Source organism: Chiloscyllium plagiosum, unplaced genomic scaffold, assembly GCF_037043375.1.
Source record: "Chiloscyllium plagiosum isolate Xiang-an unplaced genomic scaffold, Cpla_swu_hap1 HiC_scaffold_11, whole genome shotgun sequence".
Classification (NCBI taxonomy): Eukaryota; Metazoa; Chordata; class Chondrichthyes; order Orectolobiformes; family Hemiscylliidae; genus Chiloscyllium; species Chiloscyllium plagiosum.
The window spans coordinates 38,385,887-38,402,133 of NW_028270149.1; the positions used below are offsets into that span (position 1 = coordinate 38,385,887).

Here is a 16,247-nt window from a genome sequence, read left to right on the forward strand (position 1 = left end):
AAATTTTGTTAGGGTTTAGAATGCAATACCTGAGTGTGTGTTGGTGAGTACCTGCTGGAGGCAGATTCATCTGCAATTTTCAAAAAGAATTGGATAAATAGCTAAAGAGAGAAAACATGCAGGGCTTTAACAAAATGATGGTGTAACGGGACTAGGTGATTTGCTATTACAGAGACCTGGCACTAAGTTGACAAAGGGTAAAAACAATGACTGCAGATGCTGGGAACCAGATTCTGGAGTAGAGTGGTGCTGGAAAAGCGCAGCAGTTCAGGCAGCATCCCAGGAGCAGGAAAATCGACGTTTCGGGCAAAAGCCCTTCATCAGGAATACAGGATCCTCCGCTCTACGCTCGCAGCAATGCGCCGGCACCTAACCTCTCTACAGTCTGCCCTGCCTCAGCTGAGGGCCACACACTCTCAGAATTGCAAAGGACCCCTCTACTATATCCTCAGGAGAATTCATACGCTGTATTCCTGATGAAGGGCTTTTGCCTGAAACGTCGATTTTCCTGCTCCTTGGATGCTGCCTGAACTGCTGTGCTTTTCCAGCACTACTCTACTCCAGAACGAAGTTGCCAAATTAAATTCATCTGTGCAGCAATCACTCTAAGAACAGCGCAAATTGAATAAGGCACGAAAATAAGGTACTACTGTTTGAAAAGACATAGAAATTAATATAAACTACAGTTTCTTTTTAAAAAGGAAAAATCTCTTAGCTTATTTTGTCTCTATCTTTGTAAGATGTTGAAAGTGCTTGGACAGAGCATAACTGAGTTCACCTTCCACCCTACCAACCTTCGCATAAACCAAATCATCCGCCGACATTTCCGCCACCTCCAAACAGACCCCACCACCAGGGATATATTTCCCTCCCCACCCCTCTCCGCCTTCCGCAAAGACCGTTCCCTCCGTGACTACCTGGTCAGGTCCACGCCTCCCTACGACCCACCCTCCCATCCTGGCACTTTCCCCTGCCACCGCAGGAACTGTAAAACCTGCGCCCACACCTCCTCCCTCACCTCCATCCAAGGCCCCAAAGGAGCTTTCCACATCCATCAAAGTTTTACCTGCACATCCACTAATATCATCTATTGTATCCGTTGCTCCCGATGCGGTCTCCTCTACATTGGGGAGACTGGACGCCTCCTAGCAGAGCGCTTTAGGGAACATCTCCGAGACACCCGCACCAATCAACCACATCGCCCAGTGGCTCAACATTTCAACTCCCCCTCCCACTCTGCCGAGGATATGGAGGTGCTGGGCCTCCTCCACCGCCGCTCCCTCACCACCAGACGCCTGGAGGAAGAACGCCTCATCTTCCGCCTCGGAACACTTCAACCCCAGGGCATCAATGTGGATTTTAACAGTTTCCTCATTTCCCCTTCCCCCACCTCATCCTAGCTTCTAACCTCCAGAAACTCGATCCCCTGACCTGTCCGGACTTGTCCGACCTGCCCAGCTCCTTTTCCACCTATCCACTCCACCCTCTCCTCCCTGACCTATCACCTTCATCTCCTTCCCCACTGACCTATCGTACTCTATGCCACTCTCTCCCACCCCCACCCTCCTCTAACTTATCTCTCCACGCTTCAGGCTCTCTGCCTTTATTCCTGATGAAGGGCTTTTGCCCGAAACGTCGATTTTGCCTGTCTTCGGATGCTGCCTGAATTGCTGTGCTCTTCCAGCACCACTGATCCAGAATGAGTTATCATGAGGTCATATTAAACTGTTGCTGACAGAGATGAAGTCAGTGTAGGAGAAACTGAGAGGTGCACACAGGCAGTGGAGTCTCACTCCTAATGATGTGATTAACGTGAAGACCATGCACACAATACGAGTAGAAAAACTGACCGACTTTCACTTGTTGAACTCGGGTGTTTAGGCAAAATGTAGCACGACAACTCGGAATGCAATCTGCAACTAGAAATTTGGATTTGAATGCCATGGTGTGACATCAATTGGTGCATTGCATCATGGAACTCCAATGAATTAATTTTAACTTTACTCACCTGATTTAAATCTGCGACAGTTTCTTCGAAGTCTGTTTTCTGTTTCATTGAAGCATGCAGACAATCTACGATTGATTGTCTTGGCTGCATTCCTTTATCAAAACGGTTGTACATACCACACCAGAACCTGATCAAGAAAACAGACTCAGCTGTATAAAGATAGTGGCACTTCAACAAATGGCAGTAAGCCTTCACAGTCAAAACCAACCATTGTGGAATTGATCAGTTTCAAAGCTTATGTGAATACATAGAAACTTAAGGAACCCCTGACAATTATTAAACTTATTTTTATTACAAATCAAAATATAATAAAAATATGAATAGCAAACATATTAGGTGCTCAATAAAAGGAGGTTTCAGTCTAAGAAAATGAATTAGTTGAATACTTGGTGGATCTTCTAAAACACCAAATCATACAGAATTTGGTATCCCATAAAGGGAAATTTAAAGTCAGGTGATTCACTGACCCCAGCATTGGCTTAAAAGCAGCAAAGGCAAAAAAGGAAGATGCTGGCCAATTCTTTTATTTGAAATGCAGTATGCGACTTATGTTTCTTTTAAACAAAAGGTCTACACTTGACATAAGCAAGACAAAAGACAAGAAAATTACTTCATCAGTGGAAAAAGTAATGCCATCAACAAAGCATTTTATTACAAGATGCATTTGTGTAAATTTTAAAAGATTTATTCATGGGATATGTCTGTCACTGGTTATGTCAGCATTTATTGCCTATTCCGAATTGCTCTTGATAAGCCAACAGTGAGCCGCCTGTAAGATCGTCAGCTGACTGATAGTGAGTATGGTTTCATAGGTTCCAATTTAACTCTGGCAAGTGGCTGCTTCTCATACATGAGTCTTACTCAAACATGAACAGCATTGCAGCCAAGTCAAATACAGATGTCAATACACAAACACAAATATTAACCCCATTATTTACTTAGAATCACAATGATAGGTAGGGAGGTAAGAGCTGGGGTGGAGGGCTGGGAACTCTTGCTAACATACTGCAGCATAGTTTCCACAGGATATCTTTCATCTTCTATCAACAGGTTTTCCACCTGATTGACATTTGGAAAAACAGTCAAAGATCATCTGCGAGGCAAGTCTCACATTGCACTGTTCAGGAAAAACTGGACATCATCAGGAATGGGGTCAGCTGATTGCAGCTGTTTTATTTGCGGCTGGCAGAATTTTTGGGTCTGAAGGAAACACTGCTGCACTTTCTGGTTCACAATCAATGCCCGAAAGGCATTGTATAGATCCATCCTTTCTGGTTTCATATTATTTGACAATTCTTTAGGTCCAGGAATTTCAGACTCCACAAATGAAATATAAAAATACTGCAGAACTGAAGGCAGACAGTTTCCTTAAGTGATTCAAGTGATCAGTTTGCCTTCCAACAGTAGGTTGGTTAGACATAGCCCTTCCCTCCAGCAGCATCCATCTATTGAAATTAGATATGGAAAGAACTAAGGTAGGTTTAGATTTTAAAGTATTTAACCTTCCTATTAATTGCTCCCATAGAGTATTACTGGACTATGATCAACTAATTAAAAGGCATAAGAACAATCTTAATAATCCAACTTGCTGCCATTCACAATTCCCCTCACCTCCCCCCAACGAAATACAGATCATGTTATAATGTGTTATAAATCTGTTTCTGCATGTTATTTGTTGCTGCTAATATGCTACATTTGGGATGTTATATTAGCAGCAACAAAAGCTACTATTACAGACAGCATTGCTTTCAATGAGTAATTGACCAAGGAACTGAAGTATACTTACTTGAAGTTAAAAGGGGCAGTATTGGGCTTTAACACAATGTTGACTGCACTGGGTTTATACAGAGGATTCTGGTAGGGGTATTGCTTTGCCAATAGGAATGGCCACAAGGAATACGTTTTCTCTTGAAGCCTATAACCACAAAAATAATTTCTAAATGTAGAACCAATTTTAGTATCTAGTTGGGCATTTATTTAAACTTAATAGTGTAATTGCAGGATTTTCAACTCATTAAAAATACAAACATAATACACAATGTTGAAAATTGACATGCAAGCACTGACTTCAAATCAAACTCTCTCCTTTGCTTCTGAAAGCTCCAAACATGAAATGCGAAACAGTTGAGTGAGTATTGGAGCTCTTGGTTACCTCAAACAAGTGACCACTTTACAAACATGAACTGAATCAGCAGTTGTCAACAAGTTACTCAGTTATGGAGAACATCACAGACATGACCTCAACAGTCTTGCACACACATGTGCATTCACAGTGAAAAATATATACAGCCATTAAGATTGGGACTTGTTTCCTAGTTAGAGCTATTGAACCGGTAGCACTTCCATTGTCCTGACTGATGTTAGCTAACTTGGTAAAATTCAGGACTTTTGGTATATCTCCTCGTGATTGTCACTGCAAATTAATCACCATTAATCAAGAGATTTATAATACAGGTAGACAACCCTTTATCCGAAAAGCTCCAAATTCCGAAGGTTTTTTTGTGAAGTTTTTGTCTCATTAACAAGGTTGTTTGATGTGCAAACAGTTAACCCAACTCCACACCCACTTGATGCGTGTCACTCAGATGGGACGTGGGAGAGCGTGGCCCAGCACTGGCTGGCCTCAATTCTGTCTCGGGGTCCGTTACTCACAGTGAATCTGCTGTTCAGTCAGATTTTTAAAAATTTCACCATTGAACTGGTACTTCTTCTGAAATTTGAAAAATTCCGAATTCTGAAAACCAGCTGGTCCCAAACGTTTTAGACAAAGGATTGTGCACCTGTATTGGGCTGAAGTTTTTAACTAGTTGTCAAAAATAATTAAATAACTGCAATCTAGATCTAATTTAAAACACATTACCTGTTGTGATTGATGACTAAATAGGGTATTAGTGTAGCAATAAACACAAATTCAATAAGATTTTCTGAACCCTAACAACTCTGGCTTAACTCATTTGCAACATGCACAGTCTTCCTACTCACTTCAACTCATGGCGTTCTTTCTGGCAGTTTCCAATGAAATTGCCAAATTGACAAGAAAAAACATGGTCGTGGATCTCCAACAAGTACTTCTCATTAAACTCGAAAGCACATGGAAACTGTTCCATCAGATGCCAAGTGCATTCAATAAACTGGGTAAATACAGGAGAAATTTCTTTAGGGTCAGCTTCTAGATGCCCACATCTGTAAAAAGTTTGAAAAGAAATTAATAAGAATGTCCAATCTCACATATAATGAAGTCCTAAATTGAAATGGTATTTATTTTTTCTTCCAAACAGATCTGAAAGACCTGTTTTCATACATGTTTGTCCAATTCAACACCTTTACATGCAGTCATGTATCATGACAAGCTTTTGAAATATCAAAGCTCAATACTGTACTCTTCACAACGTACATACAAAGTACATTCTTTGCAGAAGACACTGGATAGTAATCCGAACAGAGACCTTGGTTGCACTCTCTCCACTCCTTGTAAACAATTTGGAATTTATATAATGCCTTTGATATTGTAAAATACCCCAATAGGTACCATATAAAGAAAAGATTTACACAACAAAATCTGCACAGAACTACATGAGAAGATATCAGCACAGCTGATCAAAAATATGATCAAAGGTTTTAAGGAATATCTGTAAGGAGAAGCAGCTGGGCAGAATGGTTTAAGGAGAGCATTCCAGCTTGGCAGCTAAAGACATTGTTGAAATGAATTGGCCATACAAAAATAAAGCTAGAATTGGAGGAGTGCAGATTTCACTGACTATTGCAGAATTTGAGGTGGTTCCAGAGCTCAGGAGAGGTGACCCATGGAGGGATATTCTAACACAGCATGTGAACACCAAAAGCAGCATTTATTTGATTGCCTATGGACTGAGTGGCTTGCTAGATTACTTCAGAGGACAGTTACAAGTCAACCATTGCTGAAGGTCTGGAGTCAGATGTAGGCCACATTGAGATAAACTTTATATTCCAGAATTATTCATTAAAATCTAAATTTCATCAACTAACATAATGAAATCAAAGATGAAAATTTAGAAACTGAGGTAACCCTCAATTCTACATAGTTCTGAAAGGGGAGCAGAAGCAGATGGACTTGGGTGTAGGCTCCACTGGCTGGCCAGCATTTACTGCCCAGCTCTGGTTGTCTTTGAGAAAGTAATCCTGAGCTGCCTTCTTCCACTGCTGCAGTTGATATACTGTGAGTAGACTTATGATTAACTGGGGAGGAAATTCCAGGATTTTGACCCAGCATACTGAACAAATGACAATATTTGTTTCCAATCAGGATGATGAGTGGCTTGGAGGGGAACTTGCAGGTGAAAATATTCCCTTGTATCTGCTGCCCTTGTCCTTCTCAATGGAAGTGGTTGTGGGTTTGAAAGGTAATATCTAAGTAGTTCTGGGAGGGAACAATTAATAGAGCATACAGTATCCTTGGCTTTATTAATAACAACATTGTGAACAACAGCAAGGAACTGATACTGAATGTGTCCAAAACACTTTAGACTTCAGCTAAAGTTTTGCATACATTTCAGGGTGCTGTATTTTAGGAAGGATGTGAAAGCATTGGAGAGAGTGTAGAAACATTTTAAGAATGGTTTCATGGATGAGAAATTTCAATTACGAGGATAGTTTGAAGAAGTTGGAACTATTCTTCCTCGAAAGAAAAATAGCTAAAGAGGAGTTCTGATAGAGGTTTTTAAAATCATGAGTCTGGAGGTAACAGATGGTATGGATGAGGGTCAGTTGATCTGCTGAAGCAAAATCCTGGATTAATGGACAGCTACTTATCGTTTGAAGAAGCCAAAACTGGACCTGACGTTCTGTCCTTGTCAGCCATTGCTGAAATACAAATCTGCTAAAACAAAAAATGAATTTCTATTGAAAGAAAAGAAATCACCTACTAAATTCATACAATGATTCATTTTGGACTAAGCAACATACCTAAAAATATAAGAAACAGGAATAGGAAGGCAATTGTCACTCAACAATATTTCCTGAACTGCAAAGTATTGAGAAAGGATTCATAGTAGGGGGCATCTCCTTCTTCAAAACAATACCACATTGTCTGCCCTTTCATGGGGTCAGGTTCAAAACAGGAACAATCTTCATTGCAGTACCTCATGCATTCAAGTACAGGAGAGGAACAAGAACCCATAACTTTCTAACCCAGATTGGCTATGCTACCAGACTGAAAGGTTTAACACAATAATCGAAATAATTGGCATAAACCCACAAACCTATTACAGTCAGCCTTTAAATCTGACATTCTTTAGTTACAATGTTTTGTTCACATCACAGCCAACTTTCACTGAGTAAAACTCCAGAAGCACTGCCTACCTAAGCAGCTTTTGTTTCTTTGTCGGGGTCTCAGCAGTTTAAAAGATAAACTGAAGTGAGATAAGAAAAAAAATGAGTGTCTGAGCAAGAGAGAGAGAGAAATTGAGCAAGAGAAAAAAAATGATATTCCTGTAATTGACAGCTAGATCTCAACCATCTGCACTTTTAGAAGTCATTTGACAGCAACAGGTGTTAGATTTATCTTCTATAACCCAAACATATTTAAGTTAACTCACTACCATCTTGATTGAGATCAACAAATTATACAAATACCAGCAATTGGAACTGGACCATTCTGTCTTGTCTGACTTAATAATACAATGTGATCATGTGATTTGTGATGTCTTTACACACCATGATGCCCAGGGAAGATTCAGGCCTCATTCCTGATGAAGGGCTTTTGCCCGAAACATCGATTTTCCTGCTCCTCGGATGCTGCCTGACCTGCTGTGCTTTTCCAGCACCACACTCTTGACTGTCCAGGGAAGATTACCACTACTTTGCAATATGCTGGAAACGTTTTCTTATAACTGAGAAGCTAAATCAATTCACACACATTTATACAAATAGCAATGAAAAAGCAGCTGATTACCTTTGGGAAAATTTGTGTCCCATTGAGATCCATTCTTTTTCTATAAGAACCTTGAAAACAATAAACACAATTACATTTTTTGTTAATAATTTTCTAGATTCACATGCAGTTCCTGTACATTTCAATCAGCAATTTAAGAGCTTTATTTTTTAGGTCCAGGCTTCAAACTTTGGGGCAGCTCCTCATTCCACATTTGGAAAATTCAAATACTGCTCAAAGATTGAACCATGAGATTACTCCTCCTAATTCCTTCTGTGATTACAGTCAAACATGGTCAATCCTCTTAGTCATACTTAAGGATCAACCTTCCTCAGTGTTATCCCCACATTGACTAGTTAATTTCAGTTTCAGTCTTCAACGTTACAAAAATTGATTTTTTTTTTCGAAAGATCATAATTCCACCAATATCTGGGTATGGAGGTAGTTTGAAAATGTCAAAGCTTCCTGCAAATATTAACACGGTGGGCGGCATAGTGGCTCAGCAGTTAGCACTGCTGCCTCACAGCACCAGGGTCCCAGGTTCGATTCCAGCCTTGGGTGCCTGTCTGTGTGGAGTTTGCATATTCTCCGTGTCTGCATGGGTTTCCTCCGGGTGCTCCGGTTTCCTCCCATAGTCCAAAGATGTGCAGGTTAGATGGATTGGCCATGCTAAATTGCCCATAGTGTTAGATGCATTAGACAGAGTGAAATGGGTCTGGGTGGGTTACTCTTTGGAGAGTCGGTGTGGACTTGTTGGTTCGAAGGGCCTATTTCCACACTGTAGGAAATCTATCTAAACATCCTAGGACCTACTCTCTCCAGTGCATGAAAGACAATGCCAGAATTTTACAATAAAAATGAAAAAGTGAAGCCATTAATATAAAACATAATTGAAGAGTCAGTCAGGAGACCAAATCCTGCCAACCACACCCAGTGGTTAAATGCAGAAATAATAAATTGATAGGTTACCTTGCCAAGAGACTCAACGCTAAAAGAGATGGAATAACTTGAAATTGGGATATTTACCCACTACAAAACACATCTGCAATTCAAAAGTTGTTGTACACTAAGCCTCTAAGTTGCCATATGTCACGCAAACAAGTTTAAATATCTCTGCATTCAAACTTAAGAGGCCCCTTCCAACAAAAAATAAATATGGCAGTATGTTAATACCCATTAAACGTGTTAGTTTTAGGGATTACTCAAATGGAAGTCAATGTTAAATGGGATTTTACATTTTATGTATCGCTAATATTGCATCCAGTTCTGGTTGCCAAACAACCAGATGGATGGGGAGGCTTTAGAGAGGATACCGAAAAGGTTTAGCAGTATATTGCCTGGTTTGGAGGCTATTAGCTGTGAGAAGAGATTGGACAAAGAAATTGCTCTGTTTTCACTTGACTGCTGGCATCTGAGGGGCAATCTGACAGATGTTTATAAAATTATGACAGACATGGACCAAATGCAAAGTTGAGGTCTTTTTCCCAGGCTAGAAACGTCAATTACTAAGGGACGTAGGTTTAAGATAAAGGGTTGAAAGTTTAAAGGAGATGTGAGAGGCAGGTTTTTTTTTAATATAGAGGGTGTTAAGTGACTGGAATATGTTGCCAGATGAGGCAATGTTTAAGAAGCATCTTGACAGATACATGAATAGATGGAATAGAGATATACAGATTGTGTAGAAGCAAAAGCTTTTTAATTTAAAAAAGGTGTTGTGTCGGCAGTGGCTTGGTGGGACAAAGGGTCTATTCCTGTGCTGTACTGTTCTTTATTCCTTATATCAGTTAAAAAAACTACCATTGAATGAAACATTCCTGTTAAACAAATGCCAGAACACTGTTTAAGAAGGGTGGTAAGGACAAGCCAGAGAACTATAGACCAGTGAGTCTGACTTCGGTGGTGGGCACTTGTTGGAGGGAATCCTGAGGGACAGAATGTACATGTATTTGGAAAGGCAAGGAGCGATTAGGGATAGTCAACATGGCTTTGGGCAAGGGAAATCATGTCTCACAAACTCGATTGTGTTTTTTGAGGAAGTAACAAAGAGGATTGATGAGGGCAGAGCAGTACATGTGATTTATATGGACTTCAGTAAGGTGTTCGACAAGGTTCCCCATGGGAGACTGATTAGCAAGGTTAGATCTCACGGAATACAGGGATAGAGAACTGGCTCAAAGGTAGAAGACAGAGGGTGGTGGTGGAGGGTTGTTTTTCCAGACTGGAGGCCTGTGACCAGTGGAGTGCCACAAGGATCGGTGTTGGGTCCTCTACTTTTTGACATTTACATGAATGATTTGGATGTGAGCATAAGAGGTACAGTTAGTAAGTTTGCAGATGACACCAAAATTAGAGGTGTAGTGGACAGCAAAGAAGGTGACCTCAGATTACAACAGGATCTTGATCAGATGAGCCAAAGGGCTGAGAAGTGGCAGATGGAGTTTAATTCAGATAAATGTAAGGTGTTGCATTTTGGGAAAGCAAATCTTAGCAGGACTTAGACACTTAATGGTAAGGTCCTAGGGAGTGTTGCTGAACAAAGACCTTGGAGTACAGGTTCATAGCTCCTTAGAAGTGGATTCGCAGGTAGATAGGATAGTGAAGGCGGCATTTGGTATGCTTTCCTTTATTGGTCAGAGTATTGAGTACAGGAGTTGGGAGGTCATGTTGCAGCTGTACAGGACATTGGATAGGCCACTGTTGGAATATTACATGCAATTCTGGTCTCCTTCCTACCGGAAAGATGTTGTGAAACTTGTAAGGGTTCAGAAAAGATTTACAAGGATGTTGCCAGTGTTGGAGGATTTGAGCAATAGGGAAAGGCTGAACAGGCTGAAGCTGTTTTCCCTGGAGTGTCGGAGGCTGAGGGGTGACCTTATAGAGGTTTACAAGATCATGAGGGGCATGGATAGGGTAAATAGGCAAAGTCTTTTCCCTGGGGTGGGGCAGTCCAGAACTAGAGGGCATAGGTTTAGGGTGAGAGGGGAAGGATAAAAAAAAGAGACCTAAGGGGCAACCTTTTCACGCAGAGGGTGGTATGTGTATGGAATATGCTGCCAGAGGAAATGGTGGAGGCTGGTACAATTGCAACATTTAAGAGACATTTGGATGGGTATATGAATAGGAAGGGTTTGGAGGGATATGGGCCGGGTGCTGGTAGGTGGGACTAGATTGGGTTGGGATATCTGGTCGGCATGGGCGGGTGAACCGAAGGGTCTATTTCCATGCTGTACATCTCTATGACTCTAAATTACTAATGCGATTAAGATGAAAGTTCAGAAAAAAAACGTAGAAACTGAAAGTCATAACATTTACAAATAAAACAGCTAAAACATTTCCTTTAAAAAAGTTTGAGTTATTCAGCTCAAGTAATTCACCTTCAAACTGTGATTATTTCAGTCAGCGTACAGTCAACACACCACTATATTGGCCTTACTACCACTACACCCGGGAGAAGAAAGAATTATTTAAGATGGCAATAGTTCAATATTATCTAGTAAACACTTTGTGAATATGTCAGTATGCACCACAGGGCAAATTGCCCCTAAAAATCCAACAGCACTTGAATGTTTTTGAAAAATGTTAGTATTTAAAATAAAAGACAAGGAGCAAGAAAAAAAAATGTTTTTTAAACCAATATTCATTTATTGCAGCTTCCAGCACAAAAAAAAAGTTTCTCCTTTTTCTGAAAGTGCTGATCATTGCTGGGACATGGTCCCTTGAGTGCCATTAGTTCTTTAGTACCTCAGCATTGCTTTGTATGGGAACATAAAGTCTTGGCAGGTTATTAAAATCATTGAACAACGGAGGACTGCACTGTAAGATTATAATTGGACACTGCTTTGTCTATACCTGAACATTTTAATACAAAATTAATTGAATAACTATGAAGAAGAATTCAAATGTGATTTTCTTCCCACCCCATCAAAACGCTAAAACAAATTATGGAGCCAGTGCTACCACCTTTGATACTCAACCCAAGTCCAACCCGTCCTCACCCCTTCTAAAGTCCGGCCAGATAAATAATTAAATTGGGCATAATCTGTTCTGCATAATCCAGGGTAATGCCATAATTACAGGGCCTAAAAATTATTTTTTGGTCAGATGTGTTTTGATCATTTAGGAAACATATCACAATCTGATTAAGAAATGTACAACAAAACCTCTTTTGAAATAGCCGAAGTAGATACATTCTCAAACACTCGAGTTCACAATGTACACCCTCACCATAAATCCCTTTATTGTCCGGTAGTAGGAATCCAGGAGAAGGGCAGCCAACGAGCAAACTTGACCAGTACGATCCCACCCATCAGAACAATGGACTAACACACTGGCCTTTTCTTCAGACACTGCCTATCAGTAATGAAAAAATACAAGCAACTTTAAACAGGTCATCTACAAGTACCTTTTTTTGTACAAATTTGATCTTTTTTCCTTCTTTCCAATAAAGTGATAATCAATTAAAACCACAGAATAACAGTATGTTAGGAGAGAAGAAGTGTGCAGGAAAGGCTATTGTTAAGAGTAATTCACTATCAATACAATTTGAAAAAAAAAAGGTTTATCGAGAATAGTATAACTCATTGGAGGAGGCAATGGCTGAGGGGCATTATCGCTTGCCTATTAATCCAAAGTCTCTGCTAATGTTCTGGGACTCTGGGTTCAAATCCCACCATACTGAATAGTGGAATTTGAATTCAATAATGAATCTGGATCTCGGGGTCTAATGATAACCACAAAACCATTGTTGGTTGTCAGAAAAACAATCTGGTTCACTAATGTCCTTTAGGGAAGGAAATCTGTTGTCCTCACCTGGTCTGGCATATATATGGTTCCAGATCCACAGCAATGTTGTTAACTGTTAGGTAAATTAGGGATGGGCAGTAAATGCTCACCTAGCCAGTGATGCTCACATTCTATGACTGAATTAAACAAAATTTTGGAATGTGCACTGATTCTTGTGCCCCACTACTCCTGGAGTCACCACAAAAATTAGCGCTTTCATCAAAGTAAGCAAAGTTTCCAGTTTACTTGTCTGATAGAATCAGCTTTACAGATTGACCAGATTTTTCACTAAACATGAATTACTGTCTATTACAACTAAATAACCTCTAGCCATAGGTAAACAAAACTGAACTGTTTACATTTAATTCTATTATTTGAAACTCTAACCCCTTTTAAAACTTTGCGATTTTTGGGAAGATTTGTAGCTGAGGTTGATGATGTCTATAAGTTAGCTCGCTGAGCTTGAAGGTTTATTTTCTGATGTTTTGTCACCATACTAGGTAACATCATCAGTGGGAGTGTCTGTTGAAGCGCTGGTGGTATGTCCCGCCTCTCTATTTATAGGTCTTGGTCTCTTAAGGTGGGTGATGTCATTTCTGGTTCTTTTTCTCAAGGGAAGGTAGAAAGGATCTAAATCGATGTGTTTATTGATGGAGTTCTGGTTAGAATATCATGCCTCTTAAGAATTCTTGTGTGTGTTTTTGTTTCATCTGTCCTAGGATATAGCCACATTACCTTACATCAAAGACATATCAAAAATGACTTCCAGACTACTCAGACCATTGGCATCATGGTAGACCACAAACCCACAAACACACTTAAACAGCGACTAATGGCCTAAAGGATCCATTAGATACTACCAGCAAAACTAATGTTATTTACAAGATACCATGCAAGAACTGTAAAAAAACACTACTTCTGACAAACTTGCAGGAAACTTGCCCCCAGAATACACGAACACCAACTGGCCACCAAAAGACATAACCCACTCTCACTAATGGCCATACATACAGACAAAGAAAGACACTACTTTGACTGGGACAACACACACACCCTAGGACAGGCGAAACAAAGACACACGCGAGAGTTCTCAGAGGCATGGCATTCTAACCAGAACTCCATCAATAAACACATCGATTTAGACCCTACCTACCTTCCTTTGGAAAAAAACCCAGATATGACATCATCCACCTTCTATAAATAGAGAGGCAAGACATATCACTAGTTCTTCACCAGAGACTCTCATTGGTGATGTTACCTAGTATGGTGACGAAACATCTGAAAACACACCTACAAGCTCAGCAAGCTAACTTACAGACCCTTTTAAAACTCCTACAGAGAGAGAGAGAAAGAGACAAAACAAAAACGTTGGCATTATGGTGGAGGAAAAACACTAGGGAAGCATAGTTCAATGACACCAGTCCACAATATTTGATAAGGTAGCCCTTTCACTTCCTAAGATCTTCTATTCTCCAATCTCCTTTCTGAATTCTTTCATTTCTTTACAGCAGTCACAGGGTAATTGTAAAGTATCTTAGTTACTGGTTAAAGACATTAGATTATAGCAACTGATGGGAGAAAATAACTAGTTTTCTTCAGGCTTTGGATACTTTTACTGCAGAGAAGCAGAGACACAGGCCCACACCAGCTGCTCAACTGACCTAGAAACCAACCCAGGTTTTAAAAGGGGATCAGAGTTTCAATGAGTAGAGTTAAATGTTGAGGCTTCATAGTTTTGACTACCTGTGGCCAGAAATTACTTATAATAAACACTAGTCCTTGTTAAGAACTGAAACCTGGCCAGTTAATCTGATTCCATCAGAAAGGTAAATTGGGAACACTGCATTTTTTGACCAAATCACTAACTTTTGTGGCAACCCCAGAAAAAGTGAGGCGTGAAAATCCGCTTACTTTGCCAAGTCGGTTGTAACACTATAAATAAACTTATTTTTATATGATATTGGCTGCAAAGTACTTAACTCCATTACCTGTAGTCAGGTTGATCATCTCTGGCATCAACAACTGATTACAAATGCATAAAACAGTCAATCTGTTGCCAGACAAATCTCACTTACACACACAGCTCCCCCCACCCCCACCACCCCGCCATCTCATTTCTCCTTCCATGCTGCTCGCAATGCAACAGCATAAACACAACTCACAACAAGTTCCTGTAAAAATTTTCAAAATTCCTTCCACAGTTATTAATTATTAAATGGTCCTTCCCCATTTCAGTCCACAATCAAACTAATCTTTTACAATAAGTAAATACAACATGTTGTGGAAACATTTATGGAAAGCAGCACAATGCAGGAATAAATGAATCAAAAGAGAAGCAGACACTAAATTCTAATTTGAAGAAGAGATTAGCAAAGTCTGGCTAAAGAAGTACAACATAAGGCAGCTTTAAAGATGTAGCAAACAAGGCAGTGTGATTATACAGCTCAGAATCATGTCAATTGTACATTCTGCCACAGATGCAAATTACAATCAGAATTCACAGGCTAGAAAGGGCACAAAAGCCAAGAAAAAAAAAAAGATCAAGCTGTTACCTTTGCTAGAAAGACACCAGCATCCATAACTGCTTTAATGTGACGAAGCCACCCAGAATTTTCCAAGCCAGTGAGAAACTCACTCATTGATGGGGCCTTCAGTTCACATACTAAAAAAAAAATTGTTAAACTTTATTTTGTAACGTTTTCTTTCCCATTACCCATTAAACAAATGAAGGTCAAAAACAATGGACAAAGTGTTGAGATTCCCAAATTTGAAGGTATTTTACATATTTACTGAAGTAGGAGCATCCCTCTATAATACCTTCTGGAATCATAGCACTGTTGCTCTTATAACTCACTAACATAGCATTAGAAGAGAATTAGAAAACATGTCAATACCTGAAGGTCCCTCATACACAAAACATGCAAAAGTACTTATCAATGCAATGACAGAGGTTGTGTAACAATGAGCTATTCCAAACACATTTTGAACGTCTTCCAAAGTGTAATCTTCAAAAAAAAAATGTTTAACTAACATTACTAACTATAAATGAATAATTAACTTTATCAATAAATTTTATGGAAATAACTGAACAGAAATAGGAAATGGAGAGAAAGGAAATATGAGCTGACATTCCACAGATGCTATCAGATTTATTGTTTCCAACATTTTTGCTATGTTAAAGAAAATCTGAGTTTCGCTTCTGATGACTATTGAGCAGTCTCAAATGGCATTTACAGTGTGTGACTCAGTTTTGTCTTTTGCCAAGGTATACTCATGTGCAAACAAAACAGTGTGATTATAGAGCTCAGAATCATGTCAATTGTACATTCTGCCACAGATGCAAACTACAATCAGAGTTCAACACAGGCTAGAAAGGACACAAAAGCCAAGAAAAAAAAAGCTATTACCTTTGCTAGAAAGACACCAGCATCCATAACTGCTTTAATGTGAATGAAAGCACAAGACAGTGCTTTCAGTTAAGGAGAGAATTAAAGGGGTAAAGCCAGGATGAAACAAAAAAGTGTTTGAGCCAAGGACAAGTGCTTTGAC

At 39.7% G+C, this 16,247-nt stretch overlaps 1 protein-coding gene across 3 annotated transcripts in view; it reads right to left on the reverse strand.

Moving 5' to 3' along the window:
- The window catches only part of mtmr8 (myotubularin related protein 8), a 60,176-nt gene that overhangs the window by 11,738 nt on the left and 32,191 nt on the right, over positions 1-16,247 (reverse strand). The window contains exons 8-14 of one of the 3 annotated variants that reach the window (XM_087991982.1): positions 15,251-15,360; positions 12,141-12,266; positions 7,938-7,987; positions 6,630-6,860; positions 4,991-5,191; positions 3,795-3,923; positions 2,009-2,135 (exon numbers count right to left, since the gene is read on the reverse strand). In XM_087991982.1, the coding sequence (XP_087848108.1) occupies positions 2,009-2,135; positions 3,795-3,923; positions 4,991-5,191; positions 6,630-6,860; positions 7,938-7,987; positions 12,141-12,266; positions 15,251-15,360 (974 nt within the window). Of the gene's footprint in view, positions 1-2,008; positions 2,136-3,794; positions 3,924-4,990; positions 5,192-6,629; positions 6,864-7,937; positions 7,988-12,140; positions 12,267-15,250; positions 15,361-16,247 lie in introns of all 3 variants that reach the window. The other 2 variants (XM_087991981.1, XM_043704846.2) reach the window with 2 other exon arrangements.